This window comes from Ammospiza nelsoni, chromosome 1 (genome assembly GCF_027579445.1).
Source record: "Ammospiza nelsoni isolate bAmmNel1 chromosome 1, bAmmNel1.pri, whole genome shotgun sequence".
Classification (NCBI taxonomy): domain Eukaryota; kingdom Metazoa; phylum Chordata; class Aves; order Passeriformes; family Passerellidae; genus Ammospiza; species Ammospiza nelsoni.
This window is the reverse complement of record NC_080633.1, coordinates 116,959,281-116,978,008: the sequence shown is the minus strand read 5'-3', so window position 1 is coordinate 116,978,008 and position 18,728 is coordinate 116,959,281. Positions and strand designations below refer to the sequence as shown.

The 18,728-nt window shown below is 39.2% G+C and overlaps 1 protein-coding gene and 1 long non-coding RNA gene across 2 annotated transcripts in view; one reads left to right on the top strand and one right to left on the bottom strand.

Moving 5' to 3' along the window:
* Positions 1–17,198, top strand: part of CA8 (carbonic anhydrase 8) — a 50,374-nt gene extending 33,176 nt beyond the window's left edge. Inside the window, exons 8-9 of the mRNA XM_059486315.1 lie at positions 2,564–2,733; positions 14,974–17,198. Coding sequence (XP_059342298.1) covers positions 2,564–2,698 — 135 coding nt within the window. The 3' untranslated portion in view covers positions 2,699–2,733; positions 14,974–17,198. The remainder of the gene's footprint in view (positions 1–2,563; positions 2,734–14,973) is intronic.
* On the bottom strand, positions 1,492–6,967 carry LOC132082182 (uncharacterized). Its single transcript, XR_009419776.1, has 3 exons — positions 6,896–6,967; positions 3,105–3,260; positions 1,492–2,723 (listed from the first exon to the last, which is right to left on the bottom strand). It is a non-coding gene; the product is annotated as an uncharacterized LOC132082182 (long non-coding RNA).
* Positions 17,199–18,728: the final 1,530 nt, after the last annotated feature.

Sequence of the window (18,728 nt, the reverse complement as noted above, 5' to 3'; positions counted from 1 at the left end):
AAATAAACTACTGACAGAGTCAGAATACAACCTGACACCCTGTTGGTCTGGATGTTGGTAGCAGTCTGATTGAACAGTGGCTGCAGTCCTCCTGAGTGACAGGTGTGGTTCTGTTGGAGCAGGGATCCTGTAAAAGGGTGGAGTTTTCCTCTGAAGGTCTGGTGGTGGTGTAGATGGGCCTGGTCTTCCTCTGTGAATCCAGTGGGGAAAGGCTGACTGTGATGTTCCAAATCTCAGATTATATCCAGGTAGGGATGCTTGGCTCCTCCCCCTGGGCAGAGCTTCTCACAATGGGATGATGCAATTTTATCAGCCATGCAGTGATACTCAATGGCCCAGTAACAGAAGATATTTCCTGGAGGGAGGATTGGTTGTGGAAGAGATCAAGAAAAACTGCTCAATTAACAGAAGATAACTGCTCCACCTCTAACAGATGGGAATAGAATACACATCCAGCTACCTTTCAGTCTGAGACACCATATTACCTTGCCACATGGAAATTCAATAGGGAAAGTAGTGTTGGCACAGCTAATGTCCTTTTCTGACAGAAGTGCTTCTCATGAGTAGAGCAAACCACCGTGTGTGTAGTCCTTTTGTCTACCTCATTTGAAGGTTCACATGGCAGTGTGAACCATGGAAGGAACAATTAAACAAGGAGGGTGTTGATCGCAGAAGAAATTCCCCCTTGGAGCAGAGCTACAATTCTTGACTTCCGTAAAGACTAAAGAGCAGGCACAGAGATCAGGTCAGTTCTACTCTCCTGACTGAAGAAACTGGAAGCTGCTTTGTGAGGAGTTACCTCCTGGAGAAAGATTTCACTGTGGAAACTGGGACGGAGCATTTGTAGTTTCAGTAGGAGACAGCTCACAAATGCCAGCTTTGCAGAGAGCCTGCTCTTCCCTCTCCTTCATCTGTCTTTTTTTGAAGTATCTCATTCTCACAAGATCAAACAAAAGCCACATTTTTGTAAAGTGCTCCTTCCTAAACTGCAATTATCTCAGACTTTCCAGAGTTGATTCAGATGGTGAAAAAGTATGCTTTTACAAAGCTCCTTCAGTCATTTACCAGCCCTTGAGTTCTGAAGACTTTTTCAATTCCAAGCTGGTAGTGGGTTTGTTTTCAGTTTCCTTGTTGAAGTAAACAACAACAACTAAAATCTTCCATAACAGGATTCTGCCTCTAAAAGCACCTTCAAGGAGCTTTTTTCATTTTTGCAGTCTAAGCTGTTGCCTTATATCTCAGCTGCCACAAGCTGAGTGTTGATTTCCAAGCACACTGGTTTTTTGAGGAAAATTAAGCAGAGAAGAGCTAGCCTCTAAATCGAGTAAATAAATCTGTATCAGTACTGCTGTAGAGTGGAAAACAACAATGAGGGCAGTTGTGTTCCACGTTGCAGTAAGAAAGTATTCTCTGTAGGCAGGATAAGAATAAAAACGCCGTTACCTGCTGTTCAGTACCTCATTTAATTTAATTCTGGAATCATGCTTACATTCTCCCTGTAATATTTCCTAGGGTGTTTTTCATGGAGAAATTAACTCTATAATGTCTTAGATGTTAAAATGATTGTATAGCTCCATTTTACTTTCTGTGTATCTTCAGTTTCAAGTTAGAGATGAACTGCATAGTGAAGTGTCACAGGGTCAGTACAAAGTACAAAGGCTGAGGTTTGTAGTACAAAGGGGAGTCAGCCATCAAGTACATTTGCTGAATCCAGCTAAGACAACTTGTGAATACGTCCAAGAAAAAAATATTTTTCTAGTAGTTGTAGCTATTTAAAAGATCAGACTCCTAAAACCAGCACAAGTGAATACTAAGGTAGTGTTTTATCGTGCAGCACTTGATGCTAGCACCAGGGATGGAGATGGAAGCTGCTCATAGTCTTCTGTACACCAGATAAGATTTAGAAAAGTGTAAAAAGAGTCTATAAGCAAGAAACATTTGTTTTGGCTCAATTGAAATATTTCTTATTTATTTTTTACTGTATTTGACTTTCTGACTGTCTACAGTTACAGATCTTTTGAAGCAGTATTTTGTTTTGATCACAAAAACTGTATTTTTCCATATAAAATGTCAACAGACATCCTCTAAAGCTAAGAATCTGTTCAGTATTCTACTGGTTTAGAAGATAACAGTTTGAGGAAGTAAATAAATCACTAGGGGAATTTCAAAACAATTTATAGTCAAGCAAGTTATTCCTGAAATGCACTTTTTTGAAGAAGACCAGAATTGCTACTCTAAATGCACGACAGTAAGGCTGATTCATAGGATGTAATCTGCAATGGCCAAGATGGTTATAGATCTTAAAAGAAGTTGTGAAAAGGCAAAGGAGGAGTTTGCCAAACCATGTGCTTAAGAGTTCTTGATTTTCTCTATATCTCAAATATTTTGACAGTGCTGATAACTATTTTAAAATATTATTAATGTATATTGACCTTACTACATGGCACCCGCACACTCCAATTTTCAAAGCTGCAGAATTGGCTGGACAGGGCTGGTTTTGATCATTAGTCCCATGGTGAAGACTGTGTCTCAGCTTCTTAATTTCTGTTTTTCTGTCTTTCAGATAGAGGAATTTCGAAGACTGAGGACTCATGTTAAAGGTGCTGAACTCTTAGAGGGCTCTGATGGAATCCTAGGAGATAACTTCAGACCAACTCAGCCACTTAGTGATAGAGTCATCAGGGCTGCATTTCAGTAGCAGAGCAGGAAGAACAACGATGAATCTTCAGTCAGGTAGGCAAAAGCAGTGGAACAATCAAAATTTTGAAATAATTTAGCTAAAGTAGAAAATGCACTTTAGCTAATGTTATGATACGTTGTCACAATTTTAAATTCTGACACTCTAATTTCTATTTCATCCTGTGTGTAATAGTTTGGTTATGTCATGATTTACCTCCCGCTGGCAACCAAGCCCCATGAGCTGCTCAGTCACTTTCATGTGGTGGGATGGGGAAGAGAAGCAGAAGGGTAAAAGTGAGAGAATTTCTGGGTTGAGGCAAAGACAGTTTAATAGGTAAAGCAAAAGCCGTGCATGCAAGCAAAGCAGTGGAAAACAAGAAAGTCATTCACCACCCTCCAGGCAGCGAATCACAATGCCCACTTACATCACACTTTCTTCTTGTAGCTTTTATTTCCCATGCTGCAGTGAAGAAGAGCACAGTATGCCTTGGCTATGTGGTATATTTCCCCAGATACAGAGTTTTACTGGTAGTTATCTTTCCATGTTTCTGGAAGACCAGCCATTGGTGGATCTTTTCACACTGTTAAAAAAGAAGGGTAGTAGTTCTGAAAGGAGGCCTTTAATTCTAAAATGAAGCTTTTTTTTTTTTTATAATGTTGTTCTTCGCCAACAAGACTGAATTTTGAGTAATTCCAGTGAAGGTATGAAAGGCAACAAATTGAATTCTGTCTATGAAAAAATAACTACTTTTTCATATTTCATTCATCAAAGTAGTTGCTGCTTCTTTTCCACCTTCATTGACTCTCAGAGCAAGAATTTGAGGATGACACAAGAGAAATACACATGTGAACCTGCATTAAACCTGCTTCAGCTATTAAAACTTCTCATGTCATGTTCCCTCAGCCTCTATCTATTTTATATATAAAATAAATCCCCTCAATATTCAACAGTTACTCCTAATCCTCATTATACTTAGTTAATGGATATTTTGCTATAATGAAAAGCCTGGCAAAGAGATTCAAAGAGAGCTAAGTCCAGGGAAGTGGCTGAGTCACCATTTCTGAAGACATTTAAGATGTTAGATGTGATTTTAGGGATATGGTTTAGTGGTGCACCTGGCAATGCTGGGTGAGTAGTTAGACATGATGATCTTAAAGGTCTTTTCTGACTTAAACAACTCTATTATACTAAGACAAATTATTACCTTGAAAGGAATGAGTCAGGGCACCAGCTTTATGGTTGATTTTGAAATGAAGGGATCCTGATTTAATGCAGGACCCTATTTACTGTTGAAATACATAATATAAAAGCCTCAGATTTTCTATCTTTTCATTTCTTCAAAGCTACAAAATAGATTCATCTGAGGTTTAATCTGGAAAGCATGCTGCTTAAAGGGTTTGGATAAACTGTTTTGGGTAAGGATATTTGTTTTTACTTTAAATTCTTGCCCTCTCTAGTCAGGCAAGTCTTCATGTCAGGCTCTGTACTGGAGTTAAGCCCATTCAGAGCATGCTCTGGATCCAGACACCAGTTTCATGTGAAGTAACAAATGATCAGGCAGCAGATAACCCATAAAAAAAGACTGATAATTCAATGCTTCCAAAAGATCCATTTCAATGAACTGAGAAGATTATCATCCCTCCTGCATATGATAGAAGTTATTAAATTGGCTAGGACAATGACCAACAATTTCATGGTCTTTCCATATAGCATAAGCATTTGATATAGTGTATGCATCTTAATGCTGTTGAAGAAAGGGTTTATTTGTGTTTTATAACCCTATTTAATATCTGCATCCCAGAAGCTGAAGAAAAACCCCAAACATTGGTCCCTTTTTTAATATTATTTTCTCATCCCCATATTTAATTTTGGGCATATCCCTAAGACGAATTTGCAATTACATGGTTCTCTGAGGTAACCAAATGTTGTCACTTTAATCTTGAAATGGATGTTTCAAATTCATCCCAGCTTCTGCATAAAAATTACTTGGGGAAATCGTAGCAATATTAAAGTACAATTTTTCTCAGAGAGCGAATAATGCCCTCAGGCCAGTGCAGGTAATTCAAGTCTGTAACAGTGAAATTACTTGGCACGCTGAGTTTGAATTTTAAGCATGAAAGAGTTTCCTTTACAATGATGGAATTGAAATGTAAAAATTTCCCTTTTGCTTTCATGTTTGAAATTTTATTACTTTTGTCAATACTTATAAAGATTTTTTCTGTGTAATAAGATTTATCTTGGCTTTGCTTCACAAAATAATCTGCAGTTTTAATTCTTAAATGACGGAATTTTTAATGCAAAGTAATAGTCCTCACTGTGGGGCCATACTAATTATGGACACTCGAGCACTGAGGAAGAACTGTTACTCCTGGCACAGTGTCGCTCACAGAAGAAATGACACTTGTTTCTCTACACCTGATTGAATTGTTTATCAAAAATTTGTTTGGTCAGGTCTTTTCAGTTTTGTATGCATCAGTCCAAGTAGCACAGACCTAATCAAGGTTTCATTATATATCTTTGCTATTGAGTTCAGGGAGCTGAAAAAAATGAAGCAGAAAAAGAAATCACATGGCTTTGTTTCCTTCCCTTTAAATCTCTTTGCATAGAAGAAATGTGAACAATCTTACTTGTAGTGATTTCCTCACACTTCTCCAGGAGGAAGGTGTTGAGGAACAGTAGCTCCTCACACAGACCTCAGAAATCTGCAGAAAGATTCCTTCCTTCACAGGAACGAGGGAAGTCCCTTAAGCTGAGACTGCTGGCATCAGCTGAATATTGCTGTGAGGACTCAGCAGTAGATGGGGAAGTAATACTTCTCAGGGCAGCATCTTCCTAGTAATTCAAGAGGAGCTGTTCTTCCTTTCAAAGAGCAGATTACTTTTTATTTTAAAGCTCTGGTATGTCTTTAACATTCAATTACAAACACACTGGTTGATTTCTTTTCATACACTATGCCCCTCTGCCAAAGCTGCTGGAACTCCTGTCAGTAAAGTTTTAGGTATTTTTTTTTTATTCCAAGCCAGTATGGCACAGCCACCTGAAGAACCTTGGAGAATGTTAGTTTGCCATGACCTTGTTACTCTGCCAGGAAAAGAAGGAGACAAATGTTTCTGTAAGTGTATCCATAGGAGTAGAAAAAGCTTGTTTGAAAGGTCTAATTAATTTTGACTGAATCAGAATGCAGGCTCTTTGCACACCATGCTCCCAAAGCTTCAGAACATCTGTTCCTCAGCCTTGATTTAAACCTTGACAAAACTAAACCCTTTGTGGCTTATGATCAAATGGCATATGTTGATCTTTGATGTAATTTGTTCTAATTTGTTGAGTAAGAAGCAGAGTTGACACAAACATTGAATATCATGGTGTGTAATACCAGGGAAAGAACTATATTTTTTTTTAAATGTTCCTCCATCATAGAAAAGCCCAGATCTCAAAACATTCCTCTCCAGTTCTAAGACAAAGTTTGGCCAGGCTCTAAAGGGGACCTTCAGGATGGCAAAACAAATAGAACTTAGTAGCTTCTCTGCTCTCTTTAACCCAGTAGGTTTTAGAATAAGTTTGCTGCTATCTAACAGCATAGATAGCTGTTATCTAACTGGCATCTCCTGACTGCTTCTTTTCTGCTGAAAACATATGTCTCAGCTATAGCTTGGGGTTAAGGAGTTATTTAATTCTGTTTTGGTAAGGTTTTTGACATGCATCCAAACTACATCCCATTAAATGACCTTTTCATCCTTCTTCTCCTGCCATTACTGAAGTTTTCAAATACAGTTCTTTTGAAAAAGCCATTTAAAAATTTTCTAACCTCTTTAAATCATATCCAATAGTGAAAGAACCAGTCAGGTGTTAAGGAATTTGGAGTAAAAGCTCAGTACAGATTTGCTTTCAGACATGGAAGGTTAAAAAATTGAGTTCAGATTTAGAGAGTGAAGAATAACAGAGTAGTTGTAATTGAAAGGTGCCTCTGTAGATCTATTAATTTGATCCTCTGCCCAAAGCAGTGTTAACTGCTTAGCACTGAGCCTGACACTTAAAGAGTGGGTTGCTCAGAGCCATGTCCAGCTGGGTTTTGAATATCATAAGGATGAAGACTCCTTAACCTCTCTAAGCAATTGGTACCTGTGCACTCCTGCAGGAAAAAAGATTTTTCTTAATTTTAAATGAAATTCCCCATATTTCAGTTGGTTTTGTCATCTTATTACAAAGCTCCCATACCTTCTTGGTGATTTCTCATGGGCACCTCCTCACAGCACTGACTCCTTCTTCTTCACAGAGCAACCAACAAACTCCAACTCTCTCTCCAACCACCGAACCCACTCTTTTGTAGCACTTGTCTTCTTATTGGACACAGCTGTGGCCTATTAACGGCAGGCCTGTTCCTAATGTTTGGTGATTAGTACAGCTGCAACTCCTCAGGGGTGAGAATACCTCCTGCACTATTCTCTTACATTCTGTCCCCCCACAAGTTGGTAGTACCTGTTGACTCTTCTCCTTTCTCTGTATGCAGCTGAAGATGCAGTCTGGTGTGATCTTCTGTACTTGTTCTCATGAAGTGTACACATTGATAAAATCCCTGTTGAAACACCTTTTCTGGAGGCTGGGCAGTTTCAACTCTCTCAGCCATCCTTTAATGGCAGGTGCTCCAATCCTTTACCATGCTTGTAGCCTGTTGCTGCTCTCCTGTATGTCTGTGTTTCTTCTGAGCTAGGGAACCCAGCACTGGGCCCAGTGCTCCAGATGTTCTGTCAGTGTTGAGTAGAAGCATTTTCCTCTACCTTCTGGCAGTGTTTTTCCTGATGCAGCTGAGAAAGCTGCAGAACTTCATTGTTGCCTTGGGTGCATTGCTGACTTAGCTTGAACTTGATGTTTGCCAGGACTCCCAAGTCCTTTTCTGAAGGAAAAGGGATGACATTGTGGCTTCCTCAGTGTTCATGCTAGTTTCTTTTTTACTTGCTGCTTGACTCAGAACCCTTACTATGGGCATTGAGCTATTTCTTGATAATTTCAGATGATCTTGAAATAAGATTTATATTTACTGTTATACAGCAAAGCCTAACAATGAGGAAAACAAATGCTACTGCTCTTAGGAATCAAACAACAAAAAAATTAAATCTTCCATTTCATTAAAGGATATTTATTTGACAGTTGTAGGCTTGACACACTATTTCTCAAGATGTGAATTGTGACTATTCCAGAAGGCTTGCTGGAATTTTGGGACTTGCCACCTTTTCTAATGGATAAGTACTTTTTCAATACTGTGTTCTTCACTGATTAATTCTTGTTGCTTTATGTGTAGCTGATTTGATAGACATGCCTTTCCCCTCTTTTACATCAGTGAAACAGCTTTATCTGTGAATGAGCAAGACTTCAGATTTCAAACACTTGAGAATCTATTTGAATTTGTAATGATAGTGAACTCAGCACGGCATGCCAACGTGTCTTCATCCCTTCATACACCAGGGTGTATACAAATGATTCCATGCATAGAGTAGGTAGATGGCATTGCTCCAGTTTACTAAGAGGAGGTCAAATAGGTGCCTGTTACAGAGGTCATTGAAATCCACAAGACTTAGCAGGAGACTGTAAGAGCTTGTTCTAAAAAACAATTTTCTAAAAGAATATTTTCTTTTTAGAGTGATAAACTTTAATTTGCTTTACTCTGAGAATAGTTAATAAAATAAAGAATTTGATCTCCAGTGTGTTGTCTCAAAACTCCCCATCTCAGACACAATTTATTTCATATTCATGAACAATTATCCTCGAAGTGTGATGATGTCTTATACCTACTCCATCTACATACACACATTACTCAAGTTCTCCTGAACATTTTTTCTTTTGTGACTGATTCAGAAATTCCTGAGAAAGCATCAGTTTTTATATACACAAGTGCATATACATACTCATACATACATATACATCTGTGGTACACTCAAACTCCAAAGAGCTGCAAGTTTATCCTATATTCTGTAAATTATGATAGCAGAAATTGATTCAGATTAAAAACATGCTTAATATAATTACTATCCTCCTAGTTGTAAATTCAAGATTAGAGAAAATAATTAAATGACATCATTAAAATAGCAAGGTTTTGCTAGGCCTGAGGAACAGGAAGGTGTAATTTAGGGTGGGAGGAACAGAGACTGCATTTCTGATGCTTCAGACACTCTCTGCTTGATACTGAGAGGTCTGAGCAGACAAGAAGAAGCTGGCACAGTGTTAGTTTCACAGCAATGAGAGGGGGGATGATGTGGTGACTATCTGGTGTGTTTTGTGACTGGAAAGTGCAAATTCCTTGCTTTTGAAGCTGCTGAGCAGCTCTTGTGGCAACAAAACTATGTTACTCTTTCCCCAGGATATTAAATAGGGGATCTGGTGTTGTCAATGGGAATGAACTAGTGCTGAACAGGTGGTGGTGCACTCTCCTCTTTATGGAATTGTGAATTATGTGATAGTAGATTGTAGAATATGAAAAACATTCAAATTCAGAGTGAGCCATGGAGCTGCACCTTGCCTTTTAGAAATGGGAAGGGTGATGCAATGCTATGGACTGTATTTCTGTGTTTAAACAGATCTCAGTGAAATTTATATTTTAATGGACATTTACATTAGCAATCCACGTGTCTTTACTCTCAGTTTACAAGTAGCATTTGCAATTTGTGAAGTTCACAAACAAGTTGGTTTGCAGAAGTTCTAACACTTGGGGAGTTTATCCTTTCCTGTTGTGTAGGTCCAGAGCTGGAATGAGCTGTCAGCAGCCATACATCATTAGGCTGCTACAACTGTTCTTACCATTTTCCTGTTTGAAAAAACCTGAATCAACCTGACACAAAGATTATCAACACTAGTTCTTTAGAAATGCAAACACCAATTTCCCAGATTTGTTGAAATATAAGTGTTTATACTTCTTCCAAGTGAGTGATTTTTTTTTTATTGGTTATTGTTTGTCTCCATAAATTTAGTTTGTGCTTAAAAGGTGATTGGTTTAATTGTTAAGGTTCAGTCTTTTAAAGGAACTGAACCTCATGTTATCACCAAAACTAACTATTTTTCTTCTCTATTTAATGTCTAATGTCCAGTGCCCAGCCCTCTGCTGCCACTTTAGAATTCTTGAGAAAGTGTTTATACTTGAATGCATGACTGTAGGACAGAGGGCGAAACACATTTGGCTTGTGAGCCACACACCATAATCAGAGGCCTACTGGAAACAAATTTTTTGGAGCCTTCAGGCAACCAAAAGCTCCAGGAATGGCTTGAAAAGGGTGCCTTTTCAGGCTGTTTTACTCTGCTTCGTTGTAATAGCAGAGGGTACTGTACTGAGATTGCAAGTGAACCCTATATCAGCATTATTTTTTTTCCCCCACTGCTGATGATTCAAATAAGTGACTAGAAAAACTCTTCTCTTACTTATGTGACATAGCTCTGACATGGGAGCCAGAATGTAGGGACTTGGTAGCCAGAGGCAGCCAAGAGTTGGTTGTAGTAGGTATTCATGTCCTTGTTGTGGTAAGTATTTATGTTTCCCGGCTAGAGCATCAGTATAGCAGGTGATCAAGCTCTAAATGAGAATGAAAACCATTTTTTTCTGAGTTAGTATCATATTGGAATTGTGCTTGTTCAATTCCTTACTGAGCTTTTGTGAGAAATAGATGAATTGTGGAAGAATGGAAAATGTTCAAAATCCCTTAGCATGTAAAGAAGCAAGGAGGAGAAATTACTGTGCTTTTCAAAGCTAAAAACGTCAGAAGGTAGTCTAGGAATCAGATCCCTGCTTATGCTTCAAATAAGATGCTTTATGCTGACAAGTGCTCCTAAATTTTGTGACCTGTGAGTTTCTACCAGCATCATACAGTCTTTCTGATTCATAATTCACTACTATCATCAGCTTTTCATAAAAAGAGTTTTGAGAGTATAATTCCCAGCAGCTTACCATAAACCATGTATGGGTTGTAGAGTGCTGCTTGGGAGCTGATAATGTAGCTAGGAGCCCAGAGTGCCTGTCATACAAAACACCCTCACAACGGGTTTATTAACAATCACAGCACACAAGTTAGAGTCTGAACACTCACTCTGCCATGGTATTTTCACTTATGGGGAAAATGCTGCAAATTAGTGGTGAGTCAAAATAGTGGGAAGCTTAAATCTTTACTGATAAAGCTACACCCATTTAAAAAAAAGAGTGGCACATATAAAATATAATGTAATATACTCTCAATTATCAAAGATACTAGAAGGACACACAGGTACATATGTCTGTACGATACAGAGAAGAAAGCCTGCAGTATGCTTTCCTCCTTCACCAATGTTGTGGCAGTGCACTCTGTTTTACCTGGATGAAATCACAGAGATTTAAGCAGAACAGTATTACTCCATTGAAACTGAAGATCCAGGTCAGCCGAGATCCTTACTCTTATTGGAACTTTTTAATTCTGAATATTTTGTATGGATAAAGGCAATGCAATGAAAAATATACAAACTCTTGCTAAGCAAACTGACATGTTTTGTAAATAAATAGCAAATGAAAACTTCCAGGTTATTTGGATTATTGAAAGTGTTTTTGCAACTGATACTTGCCACTCAAGAAACAGAATGTCAGCACTTACTGTTTTATGGATAACACCACAGTTTATGAAGAGCAGTGCTACACAACAAAAGTCTCTTTAAAACTGTTTATGCATCCCCATAGCTCAAAACAAACAAAGGTGTATTTAATTTAGCTAGAGGCAGCTAAATGCCCACAGAACTTGATGTTGATTCAATAAATTGTAACCTTTTAATGGAAGGAATGCAAAGTGTTTCAAGCATGTTAAGGTTTGATAAGGTTCTCAGTTCTCTTTTCTGAGACACACTGAATCCACACCTGGCTGTACTTTCAGGTGCTGTTTTTAGGAAGGTGTAGGATAAAGGTAATGTTTTGTCAGTATTACACAAGGTTTTGCCATCTATGAATTTTGTATTTGGTTTTTGTAAAAACTCTTGAACTTTTTGATTTATCATAATGTTAAGGAGGAGAAGGCAAGATCCTTGTATGATGAAAAAGGGCTTTGTGTGAGACAATGGGGGTAAGGAGTAGGGTAAGACAAAAGAAGTGGAAAAGCTCTCCAGGAAAGAGATTGGCTCCTTTTAAGCAGCAGAATAAAGGTTTTTATCTTGTGTATTGATCTTGACGTAAAATGCTGCAGTGGGACATCTTACTTCCTCCCTATCAGATGGAAAGACAGATTGTTGTGGACGTCCTATCTAATTTCTCCATACTCTCTTTATTTGCACCTTCTCAACACTTTTGGGAGACTTTGAAAAATAATCCTTTTCACTGATCTTTTCTCATATCTTCTCTTTTAAATATTTTCTTTCTATTGCTGTAGGAACATTGGAACCTTTGGTTCTTAAAAATATCCTAGCTTTGCTCCTTATCTTTTCTCCTACTTCTGCTCCTTCTTTCTGAGGTAAAATTTATAGTGTTCCATTTGTCCTAGTTTTGAACAAGAAAACTTTCTCTGTGAAGAATATAGGTGCATAAAATTTTGTATATGAAAGAATTAGATAGAAATCTTCTTGGAAAAATAATGATATTTTTACGTTCTGAGGTTGAATTCTGAGATTTGATTAACCTTGTTAATAATTTTTTTTTCTAACAATGGGTATTGTGAAGAACTCTGAGATTTTGCAGGTATTTATGGCACTGATCCTGGAAGATTTTCTTTGGGAATAATTATTTGATCTGTAGAGGACTTCACCAGAAAGTAGGAAAGTTATTGCTAAACAAGAATAAACAAGGATAAACATTGATAATAACAAACATAATAACAAACAAGGACAAACATGGATAATAATACCACCAATATATACAATCAGTCTTTTGTCAGACAATGCATTAAGTATTTCTGTAACAAACACAGCTGAAATCTTTACACTGGCTCATAATTAGGCTCCCTTCAAAAAGAAATCTGTTAATACAATAGGTACCAAATCCCAGTTCAACTTAATTTCACTGACTTTTGGACTAAAAGCATTAAGCTTGAACTAGCTAAAAATGTACAAAATGTGCTTTCAATTAAAGAGTAATTAGATATTCAACCACCCTTACATCACACTAGGGATTATCCAAGAAAGAAGAGAGGTACTACTCATGCAGTGTGTAAAACAATTTTCTTAATTAGTTTGAGCACTAATTGAGATTGAGGGAGTGTCACTGTGTCACAGCATTAGTCTACCTAAATGGAACCTTAAAACCACAAAGGTTTTGGCTTCTTTTGAATTGTCTCACTCTGGCCACAAAAATGGAAATTTTCTGTTCAATTCAGGGAGGAGTGGGTTGGTTGGTCCCTGCACCCTTGTATCAGTAGCCAACTGAAAAACATGCTGACCTTTTCCAGAGATGGAGAATAATTTATTATTACTTGGTTGTTGTTTTGGTTTTTTTTTATGCTACACCTATATATACCAAGCCCCAGGAAGAGCTGGGAATCCTCTGTGCTGTTGTGTGGAGTGTAAAACCCTTTCACTGCTTACAGCCTGCCTTAGGAGGCAGCTGGTGGAAAGCTCTTCAAGGGGACCATCAAATGGTGCTGCTGCCAGACAACGTGGCTGTCATGGTTCGGCGCTGACACTGTGCCAGTGCCCCCATGAAAATCCCTTTTCCCTGGTGTCTACTGTGAGATGGGATCAGGAATAGAGCAAAGCAGGCTCCAGGTTCGGAATAGAAAGAAAAAAACTTTATTAACTTACAATATATAAAAGAAACACACAGAACTCAGGATGAAAGCCTTCCAAACATTCCTTCTCCCCCCAGCCAAGTTCCCAATACATCAGAGTAAGACAGAACCTTAGACTCTCAATTCAGTTGCCATCCCTCAGATCACCAACTCCTGGTCCATTGCCACCTTCTAGATAATCAATTCTCAGTTCATCAAGAGGAGAGGAGTCCCTCTTGTGCCATAGGCTTCCCCAGGAAACACAGCTGAAACCTCGTGTTATTCCTGTCACTCGTGGCACTGCCCAGAGAACATCTGCCATCGTGACCTCTTCCTTCCATGTCCAGTGCTCTCACCACTGTGCATGGACCAGAGCTGCTTCTAGGGTTTTCCTTTTAAGGGTGCTTTGTCCAGTTCCAAAAAGAGCACAGTCTCTCACCTTTGGGACACCTGTCCCCCCCAAATTTCACCCCCTGGGGCCGAGGGGTCTCAGTACTGAACCCTCTTGGCTCTGAGCCATTACCTCCAAGACTTGTGTCCAGAGGCTGTGAGGGTTAGCCCCCCTCGTCATTCCTTGGTCTATGACAGGATCCTGTGACAGGGATCCCAAATGCCTGGATTCAGCGCCATCCAGAATTGAAGCCTCGCCTGCAGCCTCCCAGAGATGGCTTTGGGGGGGTATTGAGTGATTACCAGGGAGTATGTGGAAATCACAGATTGTCTTGAGGGTAGGCACTGACTTCTTGGCAGCACTGCTGGTTGCTGACAACCTCTACACCCCCTTCCCCTGTCAGGACCAAGCGGGAATTCTCTGGAATGAGTTGACTCTTCCTGCAAGCAGTTGTAGCCCAGGTGACCATTTGCACACGAGCACTTTCAGATTGTTTGTGTGTACACACTGAGCTGTTGTTAGCACTATAATAACCTCAGGAAAAAAAAAAGGAAGTTATTGTTACAACAGAATGAAGCAGTCAGACACTCTCATGCCCACTGCTTCTGAACTGGGAGCACTGGGTCAACCTGAGCACCTGGATTCTTAAGGTTATGCCAAAGCACACGAATATGTGTTTGCATGAAATCAAGTATTGATTAATGCTGCTAATGAATATTACTGCTGTTGGGAGGAATTGAGTGATTGCTTTCTATCCTTTGAGTCCACCTGACTCCCATCAGAGCTGGTACTCAGCACTTCCCTTAGTAAGGCCCCTAAAATAGCAAATGGTAAAAAGTTTGCTGTTACCAGTATATTTTTCTTTCTAGTGTACTACTCATGAGCACCAGGTTTATAATCAATTACCAGACTAATTCAGAAAGCCAGTTTTAAAACTTTGTGTTAAATTAATAATTTTACCACTGCATTTAACTTTGCATTTTTACTGCCATTTCCTCCATTGCTAGTAAATCTTGCAGCACTGGCTTTTACCCTAAAAGAGAAGAATTAGTACCCTTATGTCACTGAAGTATATACCCTGAAACTGCTCCCACCTGCTGTCATGAAATCCCAGCTTTTAGTTTTCCCTGTCTTCCTGGCTGGATATAAACAGTCTTTCAGACCCACTGCAGAGGAATTTCAGTAACATAATTGTTCCATTCTCTTTTCAGAGAGGGGGAAGACAATGCTCCCACAGTGCCCGCAGATGAGAAATGGAAACTTTTGAGACTGCTGCTTCAGTTGAACCACAAAGCCTGTATTGTTTCTCTTCATCTAATTCAGCCTTGATAGACAGCTGTGACAGTTGGTCTGTCCACATGGTCCAGGGAAATTCTGGGAATGGGCTGTACATTAAAAGAAGAAAACATATTAAATCTTCCAATTCACACCATTAACTATTTTCAAATTGTCGTTATCGTTGCTTTTATAGCTACTTTGGCATAGCATTCAATAGTCATCTGTGATCCAAATAGTACTGATTTTAAACTTGGTATGAATGCTAATATGTAGAAATACCTATTATTGTTTTGAATGTTAGATTTGCTTTTATTCCATATCATCTCTTCTGCTGTCAGTAGCCATATTTTCTGTAGAAGGGAGATGCATTCTACAAAGGTAATGAAAACACTGTTTGTTCACAAAGAGCATTATACAAATTCAGAATTAATTTTTTGGCAGAAAGGAGAACTTCTCTGCTAGACATATGCACTTGACATGATTTATCTGAATAAAGCTGAATGACATTTGCATTACTAGGAACCTTACTGAGAAGAAGGACAGTTTGGAACTGAGTAAAATTACCCAACATAACAATAAACAGAATTGTCTGGATTATTTTCTACTTGGTGAGCCATGGAATTTTGTGATATGGTGTTGAGTAGAGGCAGAAAATTTTCAGTCTTTGTTCTCCTGTGAATTATGACAGTTCTATTTGTTTTGTACACTGCTGAGGATGGCGGTCTGGGCACTTACTCTGCATGTCCTAAGCTGGCCTCTCAGCATGGGGATTGCCATGCTGGGCCACACATGACTTATCTGACAGAGGAGATAAGGCAAGGGTAGTCTGAACCAGCTAGTCAACCTTATAGCTTCTAATTCCAGAAACACCAAGAAAACACCAGGATCTGAAGGACAGAGTCACTAATGTGGGAGGCAATAACTCTGATCACTGTAGCTATTAGTGAGGTCCCCTGTCCTAGCATGAGGGACATTGCAGAGATCTGTGTCAGTGGAAGAACCCCAGAGGCACAGATGGCAACTGCCAGTCTGGGGCACAGCGAAGTTGCAAACTGAGGGCTCACAAAGGGGAGGCCACTCCCTTGGAGCAGATCAATCACCACTCACAAAGTCATTACCAGGCAATGGTAAATGCAGAGTCAGAAGGCACCCTTAATCCCCCTTGTGAAGGGTTATGGGGAGAGCTACTGCTGAATGACAAGTTATGAGCTCTCTGAGTAATTTATGTGTATTGGGGCAGCAGAAACAACAGGGCAAACCAACACAGTGCATGTGAGCTGGGTGAAGGGGGACCAGATATTGCTGACTACTTGAAGTGTTTGTAACTGGGTGTTCTGCAGAAACACATGCTTCCTTTGGAGATAAGTCTTGGTGCATTGCAATAAATACACAGAAAATGTAAAACAAGCAGCCCACCATGAGGTTATTTGTTCATCTGGGCTTAGCAGAGTAACAATCAGCATGTTGTTCCTTGGGCTTAGAGAAGTTTATATTTCTTAGGGTTATCTCCATCTCCTGCCCACATTTAATGAAGTATAACCCCATTATCTATACAATGGGTTCAAGATTTCAGTGCTGGCCAAAACCACACTTTCCACCTGCAGTGTCTGCAACACGTGCGTGTAGCAGCTTCACTGGCTGCTGCCCCTCTTCCTTCTGCAGTTACTTCCAAGCAGCTGCAGCCAGATCCCAACCCCAACACCTGATTACCAGACCCTGACTTCCCACTGATCTGCATCATACCACAGGGTAGGAAGGAGAAGTCTCTGTTGCAATGGCCTGGCTGGACTGTCTGTAGTTTTTGACAGGAGCCTGATAATTTGTCTTAGTTGTCAGGTTTGGTACTAAAATCTTGGGAAAATAAAACAAAATTTGTGAGGTGGAAGTCAGCTGTTTTCTGCCAAGTGAAGGTCTGTTCTTGTCTCCTTGCACCCAGCAAGGAATGAACCCTCCAAAAGTGGAGTGACCCCTGTTGCTGACCTGACAGTTCTCAGGTTGTATACACAGCTCATTCAGATCTTCTCCCTTTGCATACAACACACTATTAACTTCTGAGTGTTAACTGACAGGAACTGTAGTAGTAATATGGCAAATATTGACATTATGATGAAATCTGAACTAGATTTATTCTCTAAATAAACATGTTCCTTATCTTGGAGCTGGCTGATATTCTTGTGGCTGTGAAATACAGATACGTTGCAAAGCAAATGATGTAATGTCTCCACCAAATAGTCCATTATTTCCTTTTCCTGTTCTCCCTTCCTGTGTTTGCTGTTCTTTCAAGCATTGCCTTGTGCAGTGAAATTCTAGTCATATAAATACTACTACTGAGGAATTGAAGTTAGTAAATTTGTCTCAACACTTGTCAGACTTTTTTTTCCTAGGCTTGGCTTTGAAAGAAAAAAAACCCCACTGGTAAAAATACTTAAAGCAGTTTTGTGTCTTAAAAACTGGATCTAATTATAACAACATATTCATTCACAAAACACACCCATTACAGATTGATCAACCCACATTTGTTGCGTGTTAGGAAAAGTTAAATTAGTCTTTCTGGTTTTGATAGGAATCCACGTGGAGGAATGTTCAGGAAGGGCTCTTGGTGTATTATTTCAGTTACGCTGCACCCATCAGAGGTTTTATTGAGTGTGGAAAGGCTCTGCTGCTCTCCAATTGGAGTTCCACATGCCTACCTCTGTATTAATATTTTTAAGAAACCATAAAAACTGATAAGGGTGTTCTGAGGGTAGTGTAAGACTGTAAATTAATAATTTCCTCTTTAAGCCTACAGCTACTAAAATTTTGAATCAGTTTGCTCTCTGGAAGTATTTTTAACAGTAAATGTTAATGGACATAATGCTTCATGTAATTTTAGAGATTTATTAGAAATGTGAATTATAAGTTTCCTAAAGATGCTGAGCAGTTGCACACTTGCTGGTCACTAAAACAATGACATAATACTTAAAAGCAACTTTGTACTTCATCAGGCAAAAGCTGGCTCCACAGGCTTCTGATATACTGTAATAAGACATTGGGAATAGGAGGAAATCCAACTCTTGAGAGAAGAAGGGTGAATTGGGGCAGATGCCTGCTCTCAGTGATCATCCATCTGCAGGTGATGTGTTGTTCAGTTTCCTCTGTAGTTTTCTGGAGCTCTCAAAAAAATTTAGAGCCTTTAAACTCTTAGTTTGACTTCTAACTGTGGTATGATGTGCTTTGCACTTTGGGCTGGGATTCTGGGCTTCCACTTACTCATATTAGAGGAGCTTCTTAGAAAGCACTGTGCCTTCCTAATGCTGCCTTTTGCACTGCCTCCCATCTTTTCTTTGTGTGAAAATTAAGTCATAGATAGGCGAACCAGTAAATTCTAGGCCTGATCCCAAAATATACTTGAGAGGTAAATAGGAATAAATTGGTGTGAGTTAAAGGATAGGCTTGATCCCAGATATTACACTGGCAAGTGTGGGGTAGTGGCTGTGTATGGAAACAGATATGAGGTAGAACATGAGTCTAAGAGGAAATAAGAGTGGTCCCTGGCTAGTATCCTGGTTTGTATCCTAAAGGTTGACTCATCTGTGTTCCTGACTCTCAGAGGGTAATTGAAGACTACTGTTGCTGAGGAGATAAAAGTGCTTAACAGCCAGGTAACATAAAGAAAAAATTATTTTACTGAGAAATTTCAGCTGAATTT